The sequence below is a fragment of the Chlamydotis macqueenii genome, chromosome 14 (assembly GCF_036417535.1).
Source record: "Chlamydotis macqueenii isolate bChlMac1 chromosome 14, bChlMac1.mat, whole genome shotgun sequence".
Lineage (NCBI taxonomy): Eukaryota > Metazoa > Chordata > Aves > Otidiformes > Otididae > Chlamydotis > Chlamydotis macqueenii.
The window spans coordinates 3,600,302-3,627,714 of record NC_141569.1 but is presented as its reverse complement, the minus strand read 5'-3'; the positions used below and the strand labels follow the sequence as shown (position 1 = coordinate 3,627,714).

At 50.2% G+C, this 27,413-nt stretch overlaps 1 protein-coding gene across 7 annotated transcripts in view; it reads right to left on the bottom strand.

Annotated features, from left to right (window-relative positions):
• Nucleotides 1–27,413, bottom strand: part of PSD2 (pleckstrin and Sec7 domain containing 2) — a 91,939-nt gene that overhangs the window by 37,754 nt on the left and 26,772 nt on the right. For 5 of the 7 annotated variants that reach the window (XM_086758638.1, XM_086758640.1, XM_086758635.1 and 2 more), the window contains exons 2-5: nt 15,102–15,213; nt 12,847–13,430; nt 3,893–4,381; nt 2,563–2,757 (exon numbers count right to left, since the gene is read on the bottom strand). In XM_086758638.1, the coding sequence (XP_086614764.1) occupies nt 2,563–2,757; nt 3,893–4,381; nt 12,847–13,367 (1,205 nt within the window). In that variant the 5' untranslated portion in view covers nt 13,368–13,430; nt 15,102–15,213. The remainder of the gene's footprint in view (nt 1–2,562; nt 2,758–3,892; nt 4,382–12,846; nt 13,431–15,101; nt 15,214–27,413) is intronic. The other 2 variants (XM_086758641.1, XM_086758642.1) reach the window with 1 other exon arrangement.

Here is a 27,413-nt window from a genome sequence, read left to right as displayed (position 1 = left end):
GGGAGTTTTTTGAGAAAATTTTGAATGTTCATAAAGAAAAAAAAAAGGAGTTAAAATGAACTAAAAAGCTTTTGAGTGAGATATTACTTTTTGAATAACCCTCCTAGCCAGCCCACCTCCTACATGGAGCTGACCTGAAAGCACCACTTAAACTTACTCTGCACACCTAACCTCATCCTTCTTCCTTTCCTGCTCCGTAAATTCACCTGCTTGGTCCAAGAGCCTGCAGCTCCATCCAGGTCTTGTGGTGGGAAATTATTCAGATGTCAAAACCCCAGCTGATCAAAACAAAAGTTGTCTCTTAAAGTCTGTGACAATTCCCAAACAGCTTCCCAAGGAGTGAGGATGGGAGGGATTAGTAAAAGGACATGCTCAGATGCATCCCCAGGGACCCACTGCTCGAAACTGCCCCCACTCAGTGAGCTGGCATGGCAAATTGGCAAGAAAGGAGAAGGATGTTAGACCTGAGGCAGCAGCAACCAGCAGTGCACCTGCTACAAAACCTGCTCCTGCAAAAGAGGAGAACAAGGATGCTGCCAGATGACACACTGAGCCCCTCTGCGAGATCATTCATGGGTTCCTTCTGCCCCAGGACTAAACTGGGAGTCACAGACGATCCTGGGTACTGAAAGCTTGAGCATTTAGTGAGGCACAGTGGTGTCCTGCTAATCCAGACACAAGTGAGATATTTTGCTCTGGTTTTATTTGGGGCGGGGGGTGGGGGACGGCTACGGTGGCAGCTTCTGTAAGAAGCTGCTGGAAGTTTCCCCTTTGTCCAGTGGACTCAGCCGGGCCTAGGGCAGACCTGCTGCTGGCCAGGGCCGAGCCAATTGGTAGCAAAATGTTCCCTGATAACGCCTCTGCGATAATGTATTTAGGAAGGGGAAAAACAGGAAAAAAAAAAGAAGAGATGTTGTGAGGATGCTGAGCGGGGGCAGAGAGGGGGAAGCGCGAGCCTTGTGGGCCTTGCAGCCCTAACCCTCTGGCCTCCCGCCGGGCGGTGGCTGGGCCTGACTGGGCCTGGCCCGGCTGCAAGAAGCAGAGAGGAGAGGAGATGTGAAGAGAACCTGAGAGGCGTCTGCCTGCCTGTTGTGAAGGATTTCTGGTGAGAGGAACGGCTGCAGACGCCAAGGCCAGTGAAGAAGGAAGGGGAGCAGTAATGCGGCTCCTGGCCAAGATTCCCCTGCAGCCTGTAGTGAGGACCATGGTGGAGCAGGTTGTCCCCCTGCAGCCTGGGGAGGCCCACGGAGGAGCAGAGATCCCCCGGCAGCCCAGGGAGGACCCCACGCTGGAGCAGGTGGAGGCCTGAAGGAGGCTGTGGCCCGTGGAGGCCCCGCTGGGGCAGCCGTTCTGGAGGGACTGCACCCCTGGAAGAGATGACCCACGCCGGAGCAGTTTCACAAAGGACTGTGGCCCGTGGGAGGGACCCCACGCTGGAGCAGGGGAGGAATGCGAGAAGTTCTTCCCCCGACAACGAAACAGCAGTGTAAAGTGACGTGTGACAAACTGACCAGAACCCCCATTCCCTCTTCCCCCCTGTGCCGCTCGGGGGGGAAGGTGGTAGAGGCAGAGGGAGAGGTGGGGGGAGGTTATCTTGTTCTCTGTCTCATTATCCTGCTTTGGTTTTAGTAATAAATGAATAGTTTTCCCCAAGTTGAGTCTGTTTTGCCTTTAACAGTAACTTTAAGGGTCTCTCCCTGACCTTATCTCAAACCTCGAGCCTTTTTCCCTAGATTATCTCTCCCTGTTCCCTTGGAGGGTGGGGGAGTGAGAGAGAGACTGCATAGTCTGGTACCAGTCCGGGCTAAACAACGACATATTTCAAGGACATTAAAAAAACCCCCAGCAACACAGGTTGTATCTGATCCAGGAGAAGGATGATGGGGATTGGTGTGCTCTCACCCACTGTCATCTTAAAATAACCTGTTACTGTTACAGTCATTACTGTTACTCTGTCTCTTAGAAATGTCTGTAACTCTCCCACTTTTGAATAAACACTTTTTATTTCCCTTCCGCCTTACACAGGCAAATCTTCCAGCTGAGGTGCTTGGACCTCTGATGTGTACCTGGCTCTCCATCAAACCCTTCACACCATCTATACAGACTGGGTCAGGAGGCACTGCGGCAAGATTTTGGGGTGCAGACATGAAAAATCTGGAGACTGGCAGGAAGCTAGTGCAGATCCAGGTCTGGAGCCCAAACTCTTTGGCCTGAGGATTGCTTCAGGGAGGTTCTTGCTGGGCCCTTACCAAGTGCAGAAAGCTCTTCGTTCTGCTGGGCAGCAGCTTGTGGCAGTTAATGCCCCATACATGCAAGCAACTTGTAGGACTCAGATTGCAAGGATATTAGGCTTGGATCAGTTTCTCTATGGATCTCTAACAGTCCCAACTCCATCCAGCAAGCCCTTGTAACAGCAGGCTTCTCCATTCCTGCCTTTGTCCTATCCTTCCAGCACCATCACCATGCTGCCCCAGACCCTCCCCACCACAGCTGTGTTTCTGCCGGCCGTGCTCAATGCTGCCATCCCTTGGATGGCTGGCTGCAACCCAAAGCCCAACTTACTTTTTCCCGAGCTGGCGTGCCACATCGCAGCGCTTGAACCCTTCAAGGTTGTAGAGGCGCTTGGCCAGCCTCTTGGCGGCCTCGCTATCTGCTCTGCAGCCATTCGCCAAGGTGTCCGTGCTCCCCTGGTCAAGCTGCTCTGTGCTGCCCATGTCGGAGTCGGAGTCTGACAGTGCATCTTTCAAGCTGGCATCACTACACAGAAACAAGAAATAATTAAAGGAGCAGCAATGTAACATGAAAAAAAACTCTACAAAGTGTCACATTTTAATTTCTTCTTGTCCTTACCAAAAAATAAGAAAAAACAACAAGTTTGTGAACTGGACATTGGACAAACCCTCTTTCATTTCAGGTCAAATGAGATAGCATTGTTTAATTTCAAATTTGTAGAAAAAGATCGAAGAGAAGATGACTTCTCTCTGAAAAATGAGGATGTATCTGTTCAAAGCAAGCAGCCCAAACATGTTTTTAAGCTTCCTCTCTCTCCACTGGTAAAGAAAGGGATACCAAGCTCCTTCAGAGCTGTGGATATTTAGGAAGTCTTAGGGACAGTTGGTATGCTGTTCAGTTCAGACTATTTGCTGAGGATGAGAAATGGCACTTGTACAAATTGTGCCGAGGGGACTGCCACCAGACCTGCTGTCGCTGGTAGGCTGCTCCTCTCCCAGATGCCAGCTGGCGTCGTGGCCAGCTCTTCCCACAGACAACACACCGTGCTCCATGTAGATGGGGCTGGGTCCCTTTATTTTCTTGCCCAAAGCCAGTTATGGCATTATGGCCCCTATTCACACATTTTGGGCAATGTGACTCGTTGAAGGCCTGATAGCTAGCTAGACAAACGGCCCCACTCCAGCTCTTCCGTGACCTGGCTGCTCATTCCTTGGCTTCCTCATGCAAGGAAGTGCCATGCAGATGAGCTGCTGCTGGGATCTGTGAGCAGCCAGATGAATGGTGGTGCCCTCCAAAGCAAACGTGAATGCACAGTGCTGTGCCTTGGATTTTCTTGGGCTCACAGAGCTCCTACAGCACCCTGCAGCTCACCTGCAGTCTGGGGCCCTGTGTTTGAGAACAGGGAAGACTCAGACACAGGTCTGCTGGCAAATGGTTGGTTTAATGCCATGAGACCTTGGCCCCTAGCTGCAGTCCCAGTCTACAGGTAAGAAAGTTTTTCCTACTGGTGTTTGTCCTCTCTGCCATGACAGCACATGAGAGGAAGTACAAGGGGAAAAAAAAGCAGCTCGATCTCTAGCATGTCCTCCGAGTCTTGCTCCTGGACTGGGACCCCATAAGACAAGGACCCCTTGGCCAAGGAATTCCCAGCTTGCCTTACCTGATGGAGTTAATGATCTTGGTGGCATCTTCCTCTGACCCTTCCACATGGAACCCATTTGGGATACTCTTCAAGGACAACCGGCTCAGTACGTTCTCTGACCTGCTGCTGGTAATTGAGTGTCTGAGAGGGCTCCCAAAATCCCCCTCCGCTGGCTTTGCTGCTGCCTGTTCTTGCTTATCAGCAGCCATGTGGTGAAGGGCTTCTCTCTGCTGGGCCACCAGTTTCTGCTCCAAGAGCTCTGGGCTTTCCTTGACCCTTTGCTGGATCAATGGGGTAAGAGGAGCCTCAAAACTGACACAGCTGTCTGTCTCATCTGTAAGAGACAGGACGTCCAAAGAATCCAAGCTGCTGTAGTATGTACCCTTCATAAGGTCAGACTCAACGATCTTCTCAAAGGTTGAGCTGAACCCATCCCTGATGTCTTTGAATTGAAAATGTTCCTTGTCATCCTCACTGCAGCTCAGCTTGGCATCTCCAGAAGCAAACCTGAATGAAAAGGGGACATGTAGAAGATACTGTCAAGGTAATCACTTGCACTGTTCCACTTGGAGCTAGGAGGCAAGAGAAAAGGCAGAAACGGATGCTGTGATTATAGGCCCTTGGGACCTCTCTGTGGTATAACCTGTCTGGTTCTCAGTTTTATTACAAGTTTCTAGAGCTGAAAAAGGCAGTTTTATCTTGAGTAACCCCAGGGGGGCAGCCAACACTTAATTTGGTCATGCCCCAGTAAAAAGTCAGATCTCCAAACTGGAGACGTTTGCATCTGACATCTGCTACAGGATCCACTGCCAGAATGGATTTAATCTGCATGTTATCTCTCCCTTCAAGTGCTCCAATTATGGCTACTTCAAAAGCATTAAAATCCTTAGAGATCAAGGCCATTTCATCTAACTTTGCATGTCAGCAGCAAATGTCCTTGATCCCTTTTATAGCGGAGAAAAAACACACGCTTTTGGGGTATAATTCATATGCTATAACTCAAGCCTTTTTTCTTAGATGAGGCATCCTACAAGTGCAAGGCATCCTATAAATATCTTTTTCTCCACTGAGAGGGATGTAAAAGGTGATGGACACATATGCAGGCAAGGGAGGCCCATGCCACTCAACAGCTGGCCTATGGGGTTCAGGCACAGCATTACAGGCATGACAGGAGGCTGTGACATGCATGAACCTACAAGCCTAGCTGCCAGGTGAGCATGAATGACTCTCAGCAGTCCCGACTCTGTTTGGCTTTGCATACAGAGGCATTCATTCCAGTGTACATCTCAATATGGACCCACACTGGGAGAATTCATCTGAGTCAAATCCAGCAACACACGCTGTGCTGGGAGCCCTGGAGAACTGGGAGGGCTCAGTCCCTCCTGGACCAGACCAGGCTGCAAGGACCTGCCTGAAATACCTCGAATTCCTCAGGTGAAGCCTGCCTCCCCACTTCCAGTAGATGCTGCTGCCATTTGCTTTGTCAGACCCAGGCTGTGATGCAGGTGAAAGCCAGGGGAAGAGGAAGCTGCTTCTCCTCTGCCTGTGATGGAGTTAACTTTCTTTACAGCAGCACATATGGTGCTGTGGTTTGGATTTGTGCTGAAACAGCGTTGATAATGCAGGGATATTTCACCTGTTCCTGAAAGTGCCTGCACAGCGTCAAGGCTTTCTCTATTTTTCACTCCCCAGCAAGCAGGCTGGGTGTAGGCAAGAGGCTGGGAGGGGATGCAGCTGGGACAGCTGACCTGAATTGGCCAAAGGGATATTACATGCCACATAATGTCATTCTCAGGAAAAAAAAAAAAAAAAAAAAGAGGAGGATTGGTCTTTCAGAGTACCACTGCTCAGAGACTGCCTGGGCCTTGGTCTGCTAGTGTGAGGTGATGAGTAATTGCTTTTGCACTACTTTTTTTTTTCCTCTTTTTCCCTCACTTATTAAACTGCTTTTATCTTAACCCACAAGCCTGCTCACTTTTGCTCTCCCAATTCTCTCTCTCATCCTGCGGGGGAGGGTGGTAAGCAAGTGCCATGAGATTTTCTTACTTGCTGATCAGAGTAAACCCACTGCACCTCCTCACTGTTGCTGTCTCCGTTTGTAAACCCTGTGCCAGCGTCACAGGGATTACAAACTGTGTGCCTAGTACCTCTCCTAATGAGTACAATCTCACTTTGCAGACTACGTTTCCCTGAGATCAGTTCTGGGGGTGGATCAGTGATAAGCAAATTTCCTGTGTAGGTGAACGAGATGCTGTACCTGTGCATGACCAAACTCAGCTACTGTCAGTAATGTTTCCTCTCAAGCATCAGTGACAGCCCACTCCTGGCCTTGCACATCACTTGGCACAGAAGAGATTGGAAATAGACCTTGGGAGGTAGTGGTGCCAGCACAGAGACGGCAAAGCGCTTGTGAGCCAGACCTGACAGAGCCATCAGAGTGTCTCCTAGGAGTCCGGACACTTCTCAATGCACCTTACAAAACAGCTCAGTGTTTTTAGGTGGGGAAACTGAGGCACACACCACACTCCATGGAATTGCTCATAGCAAAAGTAAAGAAAGGTAGAGAGATACATCCTTGAATGCCATCTCCAGCAGCAGACAGCACAGAACAAGGGAAGCAGAGAGACCACCCGACAGCTCCCAGAGCCAGCCATATGTTTCCAGTTCCCAGCTGCCTGCAGCTTACAAATGGCCAGATCCAGAGACATTCAGACCATTTCATCCAGCAGACACAGGCTCTCTAGTTTCACGGTGGAGATGGACCCCTGAACATCACTGCCATGCTTGGGCAGAGGCTCGGTGGAGCCCTGAACCCAGGTCTACTCCCACTGTTACAGGATCTGGGCTACACCCTTCTCTCAAGGCAGGAGGGATTCGCCTGTATTTCCACTGCACTGGTGAGCAAGTAGCAAGGAGGGAAGGCTGTCTCTTCAGCAAAGAGCAGGTTAATAAGGCCCTGCATTTACTGGCCCAGATATACTGATGTAGTGTCATCCATTCCTGGGAACCCTAGTCCTTCAGAATGAATGCTTCAAGCAGGGTGGAGAATGGCTGGCCATTTCAGGACACAGTGACTACTGAATGCACACCTTGCCACCGACAATAACACACCCATCTGGGGAACCATCATCACTGTTTTTGAGCACCAGCCAGTTCTCATGGGCAGCACGGGTTGGTGATGTTTACATGGACCAGTCGTCCTCCAATGCTCTCATCAGCATGGGTAGCAAGAACTCAGCATTTATCTGAGCACTAATTCCAGGCAGTAAAATGAGACCTGGCACCCCTTCACATAGGGAAGTCCTCAAGGTTATCACCCTCGTTTGCTACAGTTAGCGTGTTTAAAGAACCAGGAGGTACTCTGCCAACAGGGTTCTCCTCACCCCGAGCATCCACAACAACCAAAGATAGTCATAGCATGAGAGGTAATGCAGTGGACAACTAACAGAAAACAAGTGTAAGGAGGGACAACTGGAACAACAGAGGCGCACATAGCCCCATTGCGGCAGTGAGGAGCAGGCACAAGTCAGCTACCAGACTTCTTGTCCCCCATCTCTGCAAGAAAAGTGCACTTAGGGAAGGGTTTGAACAAAGCTAGATTTCCCTGCTCCTAATGTGCCAGGGCAAGAGCCATTGAAGAGGAAAGGACTGATCAGTGCTCTCAGGTTTCTTATTTCTGAGCATCCCAAGAGTCTGAGGAACCCAAGAAAGTCAGGGTCCTATGAAGTGGCTATGCGATGCTATCTTCCCTTCTTCATGATGATGGATGCCAGGCCAGGGGGCTGGTGAGCTGCAGCAGGAACCAGAGATCCCGGCTCAGCAGGGAGCAAGACAGACCCACCTGAAGGGCTGTTTTAGGAGAGAGACAACCATGTGTGGCTCATGCTATGTTCATGAGACCTGACAGGCCCTAACAAACAAGTTTTGGCACCCTTTGAAAGTCCTCTCTGATGTCTGAGCCATCAGAGATGCTGTTTTCAAACCCAGCTCTGCAACCACATGGATAAAAGCTTGCATGAATTTGTAGACCCACATAATCCAGGAGCTCAGGGCTTAAGACAACTCTCATTCAGTTCATCAGAGCTGGCCATGCAGCAAACTAGACATAAGTAGAAACAAAGCAGAAAGCAGCAGCTCAGCAAACTATCTGCTGCAGCCCAAAGGCCCCTCACCCTCAGGAACGCTTGTCTTTACAAATTCATCCATCCCTGCAGGGCGAACTTCAGTGCCTGGCCATGACTTTGTGGATAGAAAAGATCCCCTCCTTCCACAAAGCAGGAGGAATTTTAAAAACATCATCCCCTTGTGACAGGAAGGACTTTACAGTCTTAATTGCACCAAACTGCTTGTCCCATTGTCAAACTTCTTTCAACAGCCTCCATCCCCAGTGAACTTCCACATCCCCTGCCTTACAGAGGGTCTGTGTCCTTCTCACACCAAGGAAAAACCCTGAGCCTTTGTGAGAAATCATAAAGCCCTCCAAGAGAGCCATCACACTGCTCCTTGGCCTGCATCGCTTCACTCCCATCACCAGCACACCTTTGTGCAGGAGCACATAAGCAGGAGGGCACACACTGGGCCATTCCCATGAGGTTTGGTGCACAGCATGTGTTTCCAGGGGTGTTGTCACTGCAGCAGTGCCTGTTGGTATTCTCCTGGCTGCTTCTGGGTATCAAGCCCACCAAGACCCATCAAACTCTGCACTTTCTGGATGTTACTTAGCAGGTCCCACATTGCCATAATCCCAAACCAGACAGCTCCCTCTCTCTCACCACAGGGAACAGAGTAATTTCCATTAACTATTTGTACCACACAGCTTGAGTTTTCCAGCCCTTTATCACTTGAGCCCAAACTTGTACAGCAGGCATCAAAGAGAAAAAGTCTGTGTCCCTACAAATGCTCCAGCAAAGACCACAGAGACCAGGGCTGCAGCCCTGGATGGGTCAGTGGGCACATCACATCTCTGCCTGTGTAGTCCCAGAGAAGACAGAGGGCAAAGATACTGTTCTGGTTCTGGCTAGGATAGAATTAACATTCACCTGAGCTGGGAGGAGAACTGAGCTGGTGGCCCATAGGGCTGGGGCACCCAGCTGGGATAGTTAACTAATTAGCCAACAGCTGGGGTTAATTTACCCAAATTAGCCCAAGGGCTATTTCATCCCATGGGACATAAAATCATAAAATCATGGAATGGTTTGGGGTGAAAGGGATCTTTCTAGTTGTCGTTCCCCGCCCCCTGCCCCCCCGCAAGGAGCAGGGACATCTCCAACCGGATCAGGTTGCTCACAGCCCCGTCCAACCTGGCTTGGAATGTTTCCAGGGATGGGGCATCCACCCCCTCTCTGGGCAACCTGGACCAGCGTTCTACAACTATCATGCACAATATGTAAGTGAGGAGGGTGCTGAGGGGGTCTCCTGCTACTTGGGAGGAAACTGGGCATTGGGATTTGCTGTGACCTATTGTACTATATTTGTTTTCCATCTCTGTTTTGATTGGGTTTTTTTCTGTTATTTCTCTTAAATTTATTTTTTGTTTAATCTCAACCAACGAGTTTTGCTACCTTTGTTTACCAATTCTCTCTGTCCTACTGAAGAGTTGGTGGGGAGTGAGTGGGAGACTGTGTAGCTTGGTCCTGAGTGGGGCTAAACTACGACAGAGACATTCTACAGCTTGCACTAGCTCAGGAACATTGTCTGCATCTAATTCAAGCAACGCTAGGCTAAAGTGGGAGACAGCAAAAGGCCTTGCTTGTGTGTATGAACCTGATATCCCACGGGTAAGTGTCATGTACTTATTACACAGCAGGGAAGACAATTGCTTTACTTAAATAAGGAGCAGTATATTTATTTGCACTGTAACTGTGAGGTTTTGTAAGCATATTGAAGTAGCACTGTATCTAATTGCCTGTGCTGCTTTCCCCAGTCATCTCTGAAGTAGTGTTTTATTGCTCACGGCAAGGCACGCCGAGCAATGCATTTGGTTATTATTGCAGCTGAACTTTACTGGATTTTTACACACTGAGTTGTTTACATTTCACTTCTCATTGGTTAATTAGTTGTAATAAAGTAGAACCTAGTTTGCTGTGTCGGTGGAGTGGGGAGGCCTGTCTGAGAAGGGCATGATGAAAATCAAGACTTCCTTGCCTGTGCACTGCAGGCTTTCTGCAAAGTCTTTCTGTAACTTTATTTAATGGAATTTGAATTGCTCGATGTCTGTATGCAGCCATGGGAGGAGATGTGTGGGCAAAGAAGGTAGTCCCAAACCTGCCGGTACTAAGTGCGTGTATAAGTAAGAAGTGGGGATTCCTCTATTAACAAGTTTGACTTTTTTTGCATTATTTCGTGGGGCTGAAAGCAGAGAATACAATTCACTGGTGAAGCTCTGTTTGGCTGCAGAGCTGCAAACTCCTTGAGATCAGCAGGGCCAATGTTGGGGACTTCTGCGAAGGTGAAGGACCTCTAGGCAACCTAGCCAGAGTGATAGGAAAATAGGGCTTTGAAAAATGGTATATTGGCATGCCAATGGATGTCAAGGGGTAAACTAGGAAGGGGGCAAAAGGGGCAAATTGCAGCACAAGCATTAAAGCTTTGCCTTTATTTTCTTTACTTTTTTAACAACCATTTCCTGCATAGATGCACTAACCTACCTTCAGTGAGGCAATCATGGTTTCTTTCTCCAGATCCACCCTGGAGTCAATGACCTTGGATGACTTCTTCCCCTTTAATTCTCCTTTGGTTCAGCAGGAAGAGCAAGACTCAACCCCTTCTTGTAAAGTACTTTAAGATCCAGGGACAAAATGCATCACAGGAGTATCAATATGCAGGTAATAACAAGTAATTTGTTACCCAGGAACAAGTAGTTGACTGCTCATCCACAAAACATTAGGCCACAGATGGAAATTTCAGGTTCTGTTATATCCAAAATAGGTCATGACAGAAACAGCAACATACTAAAGCAGGGTAAAGACCTGGGAAAAGTCAGAGATGATGCAGGGTGACAGTGACTTCCCGATGCCTTGGTCCCTCTGTCAGTTGTGTTGCTCCTGACCCACATTGATCTAGGAGAGCCAGGCAGCCAGCTATGGTCAGGAAAGATCAGCTCCATGCCGTGTTTGGCCTAACCACGTGTTTCTGCCATTTAGCCTACAGACAGGTGGTCAAAGTACCAAGCAGCTCAAATACAGTGAGCTAAACCAATCCCTAGGCCATAAGTGGTTTCCCAGATTTCAGCTGTGTCCCTAAAGTTTTCCAGCTGCCCTTCTGCCTTTGAATAGTGTGTGACTTGTCCCTTCTGCATTCGGCTTCCCAAAAGACTTATTTGCTATCCAAGTGAATATGTTTAGAGCACAAGATCATGGGCTATGCATGCAGATTCCCGTCAGGTTGCATCATCTCCAAATCCTTAGCCTGCCACTTCTCCCAATTTATGCCCTAGTACCTTGAAATAATTGCACTTCCAGGGATTGTGGCAGCATTCACTGACCACCCTTAGCTTCATCTTGAACTCACAATCTCTGCCAGGGAGCCACATACCAAGTAAACGTGATTCCACTGCAACCTGAGAGACTTGCAGACATCCCAGAGTTGACCACAGAGCTTACTGGACTCGTGGGCCCTGCCAGGGGGTGGACTTCCCAGCTCTCTGGACATCAGCAGACAACAGCAGCCTGCACTGGACACTCTTCCTCTTCAACCGTCCTTGTTGAAACAGCGCTGTGCCTTGCTGGGACCTTGGGTAAGTCAAACCACTAGGTTTTTATAGAGGAGCCTGTTCCACACTGAAGGTGCGATGGATTAGGGATGCCTGTTGTCAGCCCATGTGCTGTGTGGCTTCCTGGCTCTGCCTGCACTCCAGACTGCACCGAACAAACGGCTGAGCCTGAAGGCTGCACTGGACTGGGCCTAGGAGACTCACGGGCCTCTTTTGGCCACCCTGCCCCTTTCACACTTCTCTTCTAAAGAAGGCAATGCTCTTCTGTGACAGCTGCTGCTCTTCTCCAGCACCCTCCTTGCAGTGTCTCTCCCTTGCCAGGGCAGATACGTAGGCTGGGCCATAAGATTCACAATGGCCATAAACTCCAGCTGGCTACAGTACAGAACCCCAGATGACTTCTGGTGGCAAAGGGGAACATCCATACTCTTCCTACAGGACTGGTACAGAAAGCATCCCACCTCATCCCAGTGACCAGCCACTTCCCTCCAGCCCCCAACCTGCAGAGACCCAGGGAGTCTAGGCACACATGGAGGCATAGAATCAGCTGTGGACACCGCACCAGTGAGCGTCCCCAGCCTGGAAGGATCTCCCTCAAAACAGGCTGCCAGTACAGAGACCGGGGGCACTGCACACAGGCAGGTTTTTCTCAGGCACTTGAGAACAGGATGATACTGGTGTCTTCTGTCTCCCACTGCTATGCCTGTGCCACCCTGGCACCGGTAACGCCTGCCACAGCTCAGTGCCTCACCCTCTCTTACTAATGGAGTGCTCCTTTAGATGCTACCTGTTATCCCAGGGACTGCCAGAGCAAGCCGTGCTGCCAGGCACTTCCAGGGCATACCAGGCTACTGGACAAGCCCTGCTCCTCATCGCCTGGCCGTCATGCTTGTCCTAAGTTATCTCAGGTAACTGCTGCCAGTGCTGCAGCTGAATCCCCAACTTGTGAGTGGGACACCCTCAAAGTGAGTATAACCAGACCCCAGCACTCCTGAGATCCCTAAAGCTTTTCCTTTGCCTTAGTGCCTCTGTGAGCAGACACTGGCTCCCATCACAGCTCTTCTGCATTTGTTACAGGGAAAAGAAGCATGAGAAGTGCAGAGAGAAAAAAAATCTGAAAAGCCGTAGTCAGCCATGAGAGCAGCTGCAGCTTTGTAAACTGATGAGTTACACATGCAGCAGAATAACTCCAACCAAGGAGGCCTGAGAAACAACACACAAAACCAGCACTGAGCCGATGTTACAATGGCTTTGCACTCACCCGAGCTGCTCCTCCGGCTCGTCGGCACTTAGAGTTTCTGAGGAGCCTAGGACACTGTGCCACCTCTCCTTGCTGAGGGCCTCACTAGGTACCTTCTGGGTAGGGGAGCCTCTCTTCCCCAAATCCACGCTGCTTCGTCCAGGCACGCCCCCGTCCTGCTGCTGCAATGGTGTCTGCTCTTGCCCTGTAGCCAGCTCTGTGTTCATGCCATTCGCAAGCGCCGGCTCGTCTTCGTGGCTGCTGTCGCTGGCAGCATCTGTCCCCAGTCCCTGCTCACCCTGCCTCCAGCCTGGCTCTGCTGATGCTTCCAGATGTTCACCCCCTTGGCCCCTGCGCTCCCCCTCTGCTCTTTGGAAGGGCTGAGCATCGTCCCAGGGGCTGGCAGAGCTGCTGGCAGGCTCCGGAGTCTGGCTGAGCTGCTCAGCCCCATCGCTGCAGGCCAGTGTGGCCGGCTGCAAGCCTGAGGAATGCAGCTCGCATCGATCTGCGGCAGACCATGGAATGGGGCTGCTCTCGCTCATATTCCACTTGCTCTCCCAGTGCTTACGGCTCCCTCCCCGTGCTCAGCTCAGGCTCGGTACTACCTACAACGGAAAAGAAACCACGTCATGAGTGCCTGTGAGGGCTGTCAGAAAGATGCAAGCTTTTCAACAGCAGCTCAGAAGGGCAGCAGATTGAAGCTCAGCATAGGAAAATGTCCCCCCTCACCCCTCTCAATCTTTCAGTGTAAAAGCAAGGAAGGACCACACTAGTGCTTGCTGCTTTTGCAAAGACTAGTGCTCGTTATCCAGTGCTGTTGTGGTCCTGAGCCATCAGGCGCCTGGGCACTCACCTTCTCCTGCTGCTCCAGTAACCCCCAGTCAGCCACAGCCTCAGGCACAGGGTGTCTGTGCCACGCTGGCTGTTGGTGCTCCAGCTGTGGTAGGCAGATGCCCAGGGCTGGGGACAGTGGCATGGCTGCTTTTTGCAGACCGGCCTCTGGGGTGCTGTTCCCAAGTATTCCCTGGTCACTGGAAATTAGGGAAATAGGAGACAGGTGTGTTGGGTTTTTTTAACACTTCTAAGCAGCTGTGATGTGCCAACCTGTGTGATTCTCCCTGCTGACTTTGAATTTCTGCAGAGCTTGCTGCCTGCCAAAGTACCACTTTTCCTGTCCTGACACACAAGTATTGCTGAAGGGTGTCACAGGTTGCCAGCTAAGACTCTAGCAAAAGTGTTTACATTGAATATAGTCTGGGATGCCCTCTCCGTAGGGCAAGGGAATGACACTGTATTGCACCAAATGAGACAAGTAGTTTTTTGATCAAAAGGCACCTTTTTCGTGAACGTTGATGCAAAGTTTGCGAGTCTTACAAGTGCCATCCTTAGCCATGAGCTGTAGCCCCACAGTGCCGTGCATTTTTTTCTCCACTGTAAACCCTGCAGCTGCAATCAAGTGCCAACAGAAATTATCTCTTCTGGAAGCAGGAGTTTCTGTATGGAGCTCAGGCTGAGCCACAATAATGGCTGATTTTGTTTTAAAACAAATCTGTTTTCACCTGTGCAAGGAAGCATGGTAATCAATTACAGCAGGCAGGCGGAATCCTTGGGTTCTCCCTCTAATTCTGTTCCTCACTCACATCTCAAGCAGATCATTTAAACTCCCTGGCCCAGCTTCCCCCTCTGTAAACCAGGGACTATACATCACCTCTGAGAAGCCATGAGGGTGCCCAGATGTCAGCAATGGGCTCTGGGTGTTCTGACTTGCTGAGCTGCAGCTCTCATTAGCAGTAAAATCACTAATTACTTGGACAGTGCAGGGCTCCACTAGTTCTTGGTAAAAAGAGATGCTGGGCTGTAGCTGCCTCTGCTCTTACAACCCCCCACCCTGGGAGATGTCAGCAGCCTCTTCCCTGCTGCTAATTCCTCTGCACCCAGACAAGGAGCAAGGGAGAGGTGGGATTTGACCCCAAACACTCCTCTATGGTCTGGTTAGAGACAGATCCATGCGGGTATGTGCTGAGTTGCTGGCTGAGCAGGACAGATCCCAAGGGGAACCCCAGTCCCCAACTGACTTTGCTCCAGTCCGACAGCCCAGGAAGTCCTGGACCCAGGATCTGGCCTGCTCTCTGTGTCCTGCTCCTCACAGCTGGGAGATGCGATGGTCTGGGGAGTTCAGAGCCCTGCATGAATGAGTTTGGGGAGAAATGCTCCCTGAGGGTTGCGCATGGTGAGATGGAGCAGGTGTCTCCTTGAGGCAATGCTGGCCATTTTACCTCTTCTCTGCGTGCATCGGTGTGCATCCCGCGCTGTCACAGAGTACGCAGCATCCCCACACCTATCGCATGAGCTGCAGCCAGGTGCTTCCGACAGATGCAGGATCCCTGCCTGTAACAAAGGACCAGAGAAAGTGAGACACAGGCCAGAGAGGAGAACCCCACTGACCTTCTGCCACCCTGCCACTGCTCCAGATCAGGCTGTTTCTCAGACCCATCCTGTGCCCTGTTCTTTGCGGAGCACTGCAAGTGATCTTCCCTCTGCACATTCTGGTCCTCTCTTGTTTTCAGCCATGGCAGTGCAACAGCCAAGTGCAGGAGTAGTGATTAGAAAGGGCTTCTGAATTCTTTTTTTATGAAGTGCCCCCTGACCAATTAAAGCAGAGCAAAGGGACCACGTGGCTGCAGGTTTCACGAGAAACCTGATGATAAGCCCACTGAATGTCCAATTTCATCCACCAGATCCACAGCTGTTTTAGAGATGGATCCCCTCCAAAAGTCCTCCCCAGCCCCACCAACAAACCAAGAGTCAGGTTAGAGGTCTCTTAGCTAATTGTAAGCAAATCTGAACATTTCCCTTGCAGAGTGTATTGTACAATGCAGAATGGCAAGGGGACAGTGCTGCCTCTCCATGAAGTGACCCCCCGGCTGGAGGAGCATGTCTGGTCTCCACAGATGGTGTGTCATCTACAGACAACCGCCTGAGCTAGCAGGCTAGGCTTGCTATAGAGCTGATGGAGATGGACAGGGCAGCATTGCCTGTGTGCTGTTAGAGGTCTACCTCAGGCTGGGTGGATCAGGCCCTAGATGTGCCATCTGCTTTCCAAGGGCTGGAAAGAGCCCATGGAGGAGCTTGGCAGCAGATATCTGTGTCAAGTCCCTGTGGAGGGATCTGCTTGCACCCTCTCTTGGGCTTGTCCTCGCCGGCCTTCATCCTCTCTGTCAGCCAGATTGCCTCTCCTAGAGAAGAGAAAGGCCAGGCTAGACTTCCTGGGACACCAGCACATCAGCATCCTGTGGCCCAGCATCCATCCCACAGGAGCTGAGTCCTCCCATGGGAGGTCAAATCAATCCCCTGGGACAGTCCTCAGGTTTGCACATGTGGGCCAAGTCTCACTTGTTCTTCTGCCATCCCAAATGAAGAGGAAAGACCTGCAAGTCTCTGTCCCACCAAATCCAGGACAGAAAATCAGTTCCAGGCACTTGGTCTTCCTACACCCTGACAGCAGGGCCAAGCCAATGCAGCACCTCCAAGGAATTTACCTGCAAAACTCCCAAGACTCTCCTGAGCATGACTACACTGTAGTCTTGAGTAACGCTGAAATCCTAATAGGGACCAAATTTTGACTTTCCCATAGTGAAGGCACAATACAGGCATGGATCACAGACACTGCTCAAATCTTTGGAGAAATCTTTCCAGCAAAACTTTGCTGACCTTTTGCTTAACATGAAATGAATAAGGTGGCTTTTTTGAGTCCAATTTTTTAAAAGCAGCCAAAGGTTTTGGGCTGAAACTCCCCATCTCATCCAAAAACTTCAGTAGGAACCAGACACCACCCAAGCTAAATTCCAGTCAAACAGCTAAAGCTTGGCACAGCTATATGCAACCAGAAAACAGGAAGCTAAATGCAGTCAGGAGACAGGCCCGAGTAAAAGATGTTGTAAAACTGCAATAACTGTGGTGTCCCATCCACCCCTTCTATCTTTAACCAACTTGCATTATTAATATTAAAAAATCTAACATTTCTGTTATTATGTATAAACTACTGCATTATGCCTACTCTGATTTACCCTCTGTGAAGTCTAGCTGGGATGTTTATGGTCTGGAAGAAGCGTTGAGGAGTCAATAGTTAAACCCTTAGGCATGCTCTTCCTTGGCCTGGGTTCCCGCTGGAGAAGAGGCACCAGGGGAACCCTGGGAGGACACGTGTGCAGACTATTGTGAGCCAGGAAGACCATCAGCTTCCAGCGTACCAGTATGAGCAGAGCAAAGAGAAGAGACCAAGGCCTCTCGCAGCTTCCTGACCCCTTTGAGATTTGTTTGTCTCCTGTTGGATCCATACTTCATTGCGTTGGATGGAGCCTGTCATGCACACTTGAAGTCTGCAAGCAAGCTGACTGTATCAGCCCGTGATAAATTACCCAAAAAGTCACTAAGTACTTCATTTATGCTTGCAGTGATGGTCCCTTGAAGCACACCCAGGTTATGGGTGGCTGAGGCTTCCCAGAAGCTCCAGAGGAATTGGGAGGTTGGGTTGTAAGAGGCCACAGCTCTGTTCCCAGCTGCTCATGGTGATGCCTTGTACTGAAGTCATGCAACTGACTCCTGCCACACTCAACCACACAGCCCAGCCAGCTTGTCCCACGCTAGCTGCAGAGGGTGTCTCCTACTTTATAATCCCATGAGACAGCCACATGTGGTAGGGCTCATCTGTGGACTGCTGCCTTCCCCAGCTGTGTAGGGTAGACACACGGGCAAAGGGAAGAGGAGACAGGCTGTGATGCCACAACATGACTCAAAGGTAGACAACCGAGGGTGAAGCATCTGGTTCCAACTGTCCATATCTGCCTCCAGCAAATAGCTGGAAGGTCACCAATGCTGGACAGAGTCCAAAGATGGACTCTCACCACCCTTCTGTTAGCTTTGAGAAAGCACCAAAGTGCAGCTCAGCCTCTGGCCCAAAGCAGCCACAGCTTCAACCAGGCCACTGGGAGAGGACACACTGCAGCACTGAGGGAAGGGGCGGGGGGGAGCTGGTATCCAGAGGTCCCCCTCTGGGCTCCTTTCCATTGCCCCAGACAGTACAGCCCAGCAGACAGGAGGCTGAGCTGGATTGCAGGCTGATGTTCCCCATGCCACTGCTTGTTTCTTCTTGTTTCTGCTTGGCAAAACACTCTCTGGCACAGGTAAGGGCTGGAAGGTGACAGCCCCCTGTCTGGTCTGAGTCTTGCCCTTTCTGCAGGCTCAGGCATCCTCTCAAGTGATTGTGGCTTCTCTTGGTCCTGGGGTAGGGTGGACATCTGTTGCACATCCACTGCTCCCAGCCTCCTGCAAATGGAACATGGGTCAGCACACAAAAAGAGAGTCTGGCAAGAGAAGGGAATGACCTGGCTTATGTCCTGGCCAGGATTGTTCACATCGATGGCTTACTGTGGCCCTGCTGAGCTGCAGACAGTTGTTAAGCTGCAGGTCCATGAGCTGGCCCAGACCAGCTCTGTAAGGCCCACATAAGCATGGATCCACCCTGGAAAGAGGCTATTACTTCTGTATGAAATGCTGAGGCAAGCCAAGGTATCCATGATCCAATGCTAACCATAGCCTGTCCATCTCCTTTCCCGGGGCTGGGCTTGGTGCAAGACGGGAGAGAGGCAGAAGGGACGGAGGATCCCATCCCCTGCGGCCTCTGATGCTGCCCTTTCTTGCAGGCCAGATCCCAGCAAACCAACTGCTATTAGCTTCATTTATCAGAATCCTGCAACACCAGCCCACCACTGTCACGTGCCCAGTGCCACCGGATAGCAATGCAGGACAGCCACCACCTCCCTGCTCCGGCCCTGCTCTGCCCCAGGGGTCCTGCATGGCCCCTGAACCATGAGGAGACAGGGCAGGGCTGGAGGAGGAGGAGGGCAGAAACGCCCCATCATTTACTTTGGAATGATGGCTGGATTTGCAGTGGGGCCAGGGAAGCTGGGCTGGCATCCACTGCAGGAAAGCACTGGTCCCAAAGAGGCCGGGTTGAGGCGCAGCGAAGTTTGCCCTGATTGTGTGAGGGGTTGGAAACCACACAGCAGCTCTTTTAAGGACTGGCTCTGGAAGTCTCCCAGCTTTTGTTGAAGCTGAATGGCTTGTGGGAAATGATTTATTTTAAATTTTCTTCTCTGGGTTAGGAACTGGAAAGGCTCCCACTTCAGTTTTGTGTAACCGCTTGGCTGCTGCGACATAGGAGGGCTTGGAGAAGAATCCTACTGCTTCGTTGAGCATGAGCTTTTCCTCAAGCTCACTCCAAGCTGGGCTGCTTCATGCTGCAGCCTTGCTTTGCCTTGCTGCTCTGCATCCAGTTCCCTCATGCTTGGAGGAGACGGGGCAGCAGTTCCTTCATGAAGGCTCTGTCCTCACCTTGGCACTGCAAGAATGTCCAGGGGGTGAGCAGGAGGCATAGGGACAACACGGAGGAGAAAGGCTCCCGTGCTGCTGGTGGTGAAGGAAAAAGCGAGCAGAACCAGTGCTCATCTGACAACCTCAGAGTCAAGATCAAAACATGTTTGGGGGAAAGTCAGGAAGGGGAAGGGGTGGCATGGCATGCTGCCCTGCTCTGGAATATGCTGGGGTGCAGATCCCAGGGGAAGGAACGTGCTGGGACCCTGCACCAGCTGATGTGCAGCCTGTAAGTTTGGAAGATGCAGGGCAGAGGAGGACTGATACTTCTGGGTCTTTCAGCAAAATTGTGCCAAAAGGCCTCACCCAGAACATCACTGTGCTCGGCTGGACCAAAGGTAGTGGCAGTGCCAAGAAGGGCTGCTGTAGCCCTCGCCCAGGTCCTGGTGCTAGCCAGGAACAAACCAGTTCTTGTGAGCGGGCTCAGAGCAGGCTGGGGGACACAGCTGCATCTTGGCCCACATTTTCTCCTGGTGCACAGAGGTGCAGAAAGAAAGAAGATGTCTGTGCTGCCACTCAGGTGCCACCAGCCCCTTGGCCTCATGAACCCACCCTGACACCTGTAGGCACATTTAAACCTACGACCAGCTTCCATTTGTATATTTATTTCTTGTACTTGGAGGTCCAATACCAGACATGGAGTCCAGATGTGGTCTCACAAGCCCTAGACAGAGAAAAGGACTCTCTTGTTGCAAGCTGGTGGCTGTGTCCTTGCTAACAGAACTCCATATGCACTTGGCCTTCATTGCACAGTGCTGACAAGGTGAATTTCAGCAAAGCAGCTAGCGCAACAGTCAGTCCTCAGCCCATACCAATGCCTGGGGTTTCTCCAGCCCAGGCTCAGTTCTATCCCATGGTGCTGCGGGTAGAGACTGGGGGATAGCTTCTTCAGCTTGAGAAAGCCCCACAGGATGGGTTTTGTTCGGTGTAATGTGAATACAGCACAGACAAACCCAATCAGGAGCATCCCAGGATCTCCATCCTCTGAGCAGCTCCCAGTCCCACACACTTAGACAACCAGGTCAGGAACCCTTAATCCTGTTCTAAGTTATTTTCACCCTCAGGGCAGGAGGTCCCCACCTCACACCTCATTTGCTGAGCACCACAAAACGCAGACCTCTGTGATGCTCTCTGTGCCCCAGGACCTTGTTCCAGGCCATTGCAAAGCAGCCACAGATTTTGCAAGATGTTGCTTTCTGAAAGACACTTTCCATCCTCTTTTTGTGAGAAAAAGAAAAAAGCAATGTTAGGTGGCAGCTTTCATAGCGGGAAGAGCTCTTCAGCAGAATACAGAAACACACAACAGGCAGATGTTTATTTTTTGGCTCTTTTCCCTGATGCGAACCATGCAGAGATGCAGCCACCACCAACACAAACAGCTACAACTGCATCTCATCCCTGTCTGCCTTACAGCCAGCTTGCTACAACTGTCGTCTGCTTTTCTTAGAGAGGGAAACACTAATGAGCCGAATCTGTTTTTCTGGGCATCTGGCTTGGGTTTTATAAGAGCTTAAAAATTCCTTTGGTCACCCTTGTTAGAGAGAGCCCTTGAACTCCTTGGGCTAAAACGCTTACAGTAACATCCTCCGCTGTTACGTGCGCCGAGTTCCCTTTGAGCAGAAACGAAACACACCATACTATTGATCTACGTGCTGTTGATCCCATCCATAACATGGCTGGTGAGTGGGAACGGATGTGCTTTTATGACCCAATGAATTCACACAATGCAGGTGCAAAACACTACCCTGTGAGAAGGGTGTGTGCATGGGTAAAATGAGGTTTCTTTGAGCAGGCAAGCCCATAGGGAGATGGAGAGATCACAGGATTCTTCCTTTCGAAGTACGTCTCCTCCCTCTTACGTCTCTGCTTAGACCTCTGCTTTTTCAACATGGCGCAAAGTAAAAACCTTCTGCCACTCTCATTGTGAAAATCCTCATTTGTTTCTCCCTTGGTCTGGAGGCTTGTTTTTATAAGATTTTGAAGACCTCAATCGTATCACCTCTCAGCCTCTGCTCACTAGATTGCAGTCCCTGCGTTCTTAGCCTGTTCTTATTGGACAGCTTCTCCATCCCCCTGAGCATTTTGACTGCCTTTCTCTGGAGTTTCTCTAACTCTGTTACTTCTACTCTCTGTTACAGTCTGGAGACAGGGAAGGCAGCGCTGCATAGTGAACTCAAGATGTGGGCACGGCAAAGATTTATACAGCACCACAGTGATGCCCTCTGTTCTGTACATGCCTCCCTCTCCGACAACACTGAGCTCTAGCTCGCCTACAACATCTCTGCTGAAGACTGGGGTCTCAGGAGCAGGGCTGGGGTCTTAGCCAGACACTGATTATTTCAAAGGTGCTACTCCAAGGCAGGATAAAGAGGAAAGTGGGCAGAGCTTGAGGGACGCAGTACTTCCCCACTCTGTTTTCACCTTACTATTCCTCTGACCTTGCTACCTTCGACACTGTTGCATAAAGCCCCCTCCGGTGCTCCCAGCACCTGCAGCACCTACCAGAAGAGGTCCTTCAACATCTAGTTGAGGGCATCTGTGACTACATTACCCATCCTGTGTAATAACTGAGAGTTGATTTGCGCAAATGCTCATAGCCTACACAGTGTCCCAGTTCAGGTGGGGCTGTGGCCCCTTCCAGTGCCCATGGGTCCATGGACATGCCCTTCCCTTCAAAGATCCAGACTGGATCCATCTGCCTGAGGTCATCTAAAAGGAATCCTGGCTGTTTTGTTTACAGTCTTGGCTTGTGACTTGAGAAACTCATCCCACCTTCAGTTCCCTGCTTTGCAACAGCCTTTCTGAGACAAGGCAAATCATTCAATGTTGTAGTTCTCTTGCTCCTGGAAACCTGATAGAAGAGCACTGCTCTGTGCCTGGGGAGGTGGGGCTGGAAGGAGTGAGAGATGTGCTCCAGATGGGGAGGGACTGAGTATCCACCATGGGGGTCAGGTCTGTGTCCTCTCCACTCCAACCCACGCCCCCAAGCCTTGGTATCCTGGAGGGATTTGGGGTGGGCAAGGGCCAGTGCAGTGCTGTGGGAGCCCAGACCAGGCTTCAGGGAGCCACCTGGGAGAGTCACCAGGGCCAGCCTGACTGTGCCAGAGGCAGGATGCCAGTTCTCCTGGCTGGGTGCCGCTGCATGCCAGCCCTCAGCTGGGCTGAAGGAAAATGGGGCTCAACAAGGAAATGTGAGAACTCCCTGCTCCTAGTGCTTTGCAGAGCCCCTGGGGTACTGATGGCCGTTGCTCACAGGCGATATACTGTCCCAGTGGTTTCCATCCATCACTGACGGTTTAAACTACAGGTCCTGTACCCTTCACTTCCAATGTAGAGAAGAGACCATGGATAAAACATGTCCCACAGACTAAAATAAACCGGTTACATGCTAAAAAAAAGGAGCCTTTGGTTAATCCCTGTGCATGGAACATACTTTTTCTTGAAGCCAAATCCTACTGCTCCTTATTTTGAATTTTTATTAGAGTCCCCAGAGCAATTAGTACACATTCAGATCCAAATGACTCCTGCAAAACCTCATCTTGGGGAAACAATGGCAGTTTTTCGCTTATAGAAAACAATAAAACTTAGTCTTAAAATCCTTAACAGCTTTCCTGTTTGCACTCTTTTGCAGTCACCTAAGGGGGAAATAAAACAATATACTTAGTATTTTTCATATATTCCTTTCCTGGTACTGAAACCTTGGCCACACAGCACTTTGTGCACTCCAGCCCCATGCGTGCACCATGCAAACCAGACTGGGGAAACAGAGTCCCAGTCTCAAGCCTATGGAGGTGAAAGCCTGGACTGCACCATGGCTTTACATCTTGGTGAGGTGGGAGGAGTTGCTTAAGCTTCCACAAAAAAAAAAAAATGGGCCAAAGCACAGGGATGGTGAGCTTATCTGTTCCCCAGGAGAAGCGTGACCTAGAGAGGGAAGGTGCAGGAGAGTGGTGAACATGGACCTGACTGTCTGTAATCAACCTAGAACAGGCTCTTTTAAAACCACATCCAGGGCTTCCAGGTTTGACTACAGGAGAACGAAGGTCCCACCAGTGACCGAACAGACAGTGGGGTCTGTCTGACTCTTAGATCTCTGCTCCTGCAGGAGCAAGCCTTGACTCCCCTGGAGATTTTACAGGGCTCCCCACAGGCTCCACTCGCAGAAAACAACTGCAATTCACAGGAATTCTTTTCAAAGGGTACTTCCAGACAAACTTTATCCCTCTTTGGCTGTGAACATCGGAGTTTCTTAGCTCAGCTCAGAGCTGGCTCCATTCTCACCTCTACCTGTTTGCTCTGGTGCTCACCTTCTCTTGAGGAAGAACTATACAGTTCAGGTCGCAGTAAACTGGGCTTCTGTCCTTCTGTTTGTAGGTTTTATTACAAAACCAGACTGTTTATAGGGCATTTCCACTCAGCTCCATGCAGCATTGTAGTTGAATTCATTAACACCCAGCTTTCCCCACAGCCAGGGTTACCTTCTATAAAAGCCCACAAAAGCTGTAACTGCTTGTCATACCTCGCAAATGGAAACAGCCTTCTCCCCTGTTTTTTTCCTCCTTTTGCTTTGATCCCCTCTCCTCACATTCTCCCAGTATTCAAAATAATAAAACTGGGCTGGCGGCTGACTCAGAGCCCAGAAAAGGAAATTCCTGCCATGCCATCTACGCTAAACCTATGCAATGCCTCACTGCAAGACCTTAGCAAGATTTCAGGAGGCAACAGGCAAGCCCATCCTGCTTCCCAACTGGGAGAAACATCCAGTATCATGGACACCAGTATAGCAGAATGAAGTGGAGTTTTGGAAGGGAGGTAAACGTCCCTTCACACTCCAACACATCAATAAACTTCTCATGTGGGGATACAGGAGAAATCTTTTCCTGATAGCAGACTAGCAACACAGCAGATCTTTACAGAGATGCTGTGTCCAAAGAAGTTGGTAGACAAGCTGTTTGAAGACAAATGGACTCCAGCCGTGTGAGCCAGAGAGCACTGCAGGGAACAAGGTCTTCCTGAGCATCTCCCAAATCTGTCAGGAAAGCTGGAAGAGAGCAATCAGACTTTTGTGGGTGCTAGCATCACAGATAGCTGTTTTGAACCCAGTTGCTGATGTCCAAAGCTGACACGCAGAACTTCATGACATCAGATAACTCCTCACTTGTTGGTGAGAGTGTGAAACCTTCCTTCTCTCCACATAGCACTGTGAAGGGCAAGGACATGCAGGCAGACTGGCAACTCCTTCAGCCGTAGGGAACCACCAGGAACAACCTGATGGCATTAGTGTGAATGAGACAGCCACTCTGGAAGCTGGAAGACAAAGGAGAGGATTCTCCTTCAAAGAAGAGAACAATAAGCATAGAGGATGTCATTATATGCATCTACAGACATCTCAAAAAGTCTGCCTTTCCATCCTGGACCATCTCCAAAGAAAAACAAATAGACTTCAGCCTCTTCTTTATGAGGAGGGGAACTAGGTTCCTTTGGCAGACAGGAACAGTCCTTGTTTCACGCAGCAGAGGCTTAGCCCTGGCCTCTAAAGGGCTACCCCTCCTCTATCAGTCAGGTGTGTTTTCCTCTTGCCAACACTGTTCTGCACAATCCAAGCCACAGCAGAACACCACTTTGGTCCTCATGTCCTTGAGACTCCCATGTAGACAGACAACTGGTTCAAGAGTCTTGGATGCTACTGACTGCCACCATGTCAACCTGGCTGACTTGCATTTTCAGCTGGCCTCCAAGTCAAGAGCATTGGCACCAAGGCATCCATGACTAGGTAACACATATCTTCTTGACTGCTAAAGATATTCAGGCCTAGAAGGCATCAAGTCTAGAAAAGACTGCTGGAGGAGGCCAGGAGATTGTCCAGGTAGGACTAAGCCCTCCCACTGACTTCAGCAAGCAAAGCCTGAAATAGGGTCAATCAGTGTCCACTTTGGACCTAAGGTGAGACAATCAAGCTCATCTGTGAGAGAAGCAGTTGGGTAACTCTCACACCAGTGTTTTCATCCCTGTGAAAGAAAGGAAGAACAGCTTCCCCCACTCCTCCCACCCAGTCAGACTGAGATGTGCTTAAGTGGCTTGAGAACACAGCCAAGATTTGCTGACTGTCAACAGGGTCAGAACTTCACTGTCTAACGTTACAGGGTGTCAGGGCATGAAACGTGGAATTCCCACTGAGGTCAGCAGCTCTGCTTGAGCATAAAGCTGTTTACCCAGACGACCTGCAAAGAGCAGCTTGAGAAAATAAGATCTAATATGAAGGGACTTTAATATGTCATCAGGATCAAATCAAGACATTTGGGAGGCAAAGTGGAGAGAGGAAGCCACTACAGGGGAACAGACAGGACAGTGCTCTAGGAAAATCATCTCCTCTCAGACCAGGAGTGAATGTCAGCCCTTTTCCTAGTGAATACTCTACCTATAAGTTCACTAGCTCTGCAGTCCACCATTTTTGGTTTAGACCCAAAACTCCCTCTCAAAACTGCATGAAACATTCATGCAAAGGAAGTGTAGATTAGGTAAATCCTCCTTTTCCAAAGGAAAACAGATGATCACTGGACTTCTGAAAACTCTCTCTGGCTGTAGAGCACCAAGGAGATGTGATGAACTGACAGTTCACCATTCTTCCACGTTGGAGTTGTGCTTGTACCATTAGCTGGCAAAGGTCTATGTTCTGCAGGTGGCACAACCACCCTCCCTCCTCTCTCCCAGGAACTTTCACTCAGGAAGAAAGATCCGAGGCCCACCTACATTTTTGGAAGGTCCATCACATCTGTGTAGTGATGTGCTGCCTGTCTAGCTCAGTCTCTGTGACCGCAGTCTGCTGGGTGCAGAGAGTCAAAGAAATGACTGAAAAGATAATTATAATTGCATATTTATTTCCAGAACTTACAGACTGGGATGGAGCCACCCAAATAAAAGCAGGTTACCACTGCTCTGTTAAGATGTGGTAAGTTATCATTATCTTTAACATGGCCACAGGAGATGCTAGTCAGGGCTTAACTATACCAGAGCTTGCATGAACACATGGCAAAGCACTCTGAGTGGGATTGGTCTCACCCAAAGGTAGGTGTCTCCAGCTGAGCTCAGCCCCCAGGCCCTCTTCAGAGTCAGGAGAAAGACTGCATCTGATCTGTACTGGAAGTCTGTGTTATCACCAGGAAAGCACACCCTGGTGTTCACTGGACAACAATCCCAGCTGCTGATGTTTACGTTGCAGACACCTGCTTTTAGAGAATAAGCCTCCTGCCCAGAACTGCTGACCACGTCTGGGCTGCAAACACTCCTCTGCAGACAATGTTCTGCTTTTACAGCACAGCTAGTGAGTGAGGAACGTACTTCCCTGAAACCTGCAAGTCTTTTTTCTTCCCACAGCCAGTTCAAAGCAGAGTCAGCTCACATTGCTGTGTTTTCATTTTGAGAAAACTGATACTTCAGAAAGAACTGGTGAGATTTTCTGAGTAAGTTTCTCTGTTTTGGAATGGCTGCTGTCGTGAGGACCCTGGGAGTGACAGCCCCCAGCAACATCACTTCCCGACACGACCAAAACTGGCTATCCTAAGCGTGATTTTGCAGCTCCTCTGTAGAGGCTGATCTGCCCTTAATGGATGCGCTGGATAACCATGCCAGTAGGACTATGACTTTCCTGGTGGAGGAGTATAGTTCTAACAGGCACGCTCCCACACTGATGGTGCTTTACAGAGACAAGGCCTTTTCTTATAGAAACATAGAATCATAAAATTGTGTGGGTTGGAATGGACCTTAAAGATCATCTAGTTCCAAACCCTGCCATGGGCAGGGACACCTTCCACCAGACCAGGTCGCGCAAAGCCTTGTCCAACCTGGCCTTGAACACTCCCAGGGATGGGGCATCCACCACCTCTCTGGGCAACCTGTGCTTCACCACCCTCATAGTGAAGAATTTCTTCCTTATATCTCATCTAAATCTGCCCTCTTTCAGTTTAAAGCTGTTAGCCCTCGTCCCATCCCTACATGCCCTTGTCAAAAGTCCCTCCCCACCTTTCCTGCAGCCCCCTTTAGGCACTGGAAGGCCGCTCTCAGGTCTCCCCGGTGCCTCCTCTTCTCCAGGCTGAACAGCCCCAGCTCTCTCAGCCTGGCCTCACAGCAGAGGTGCTCCTCTGGACCCTCTCCAAAAG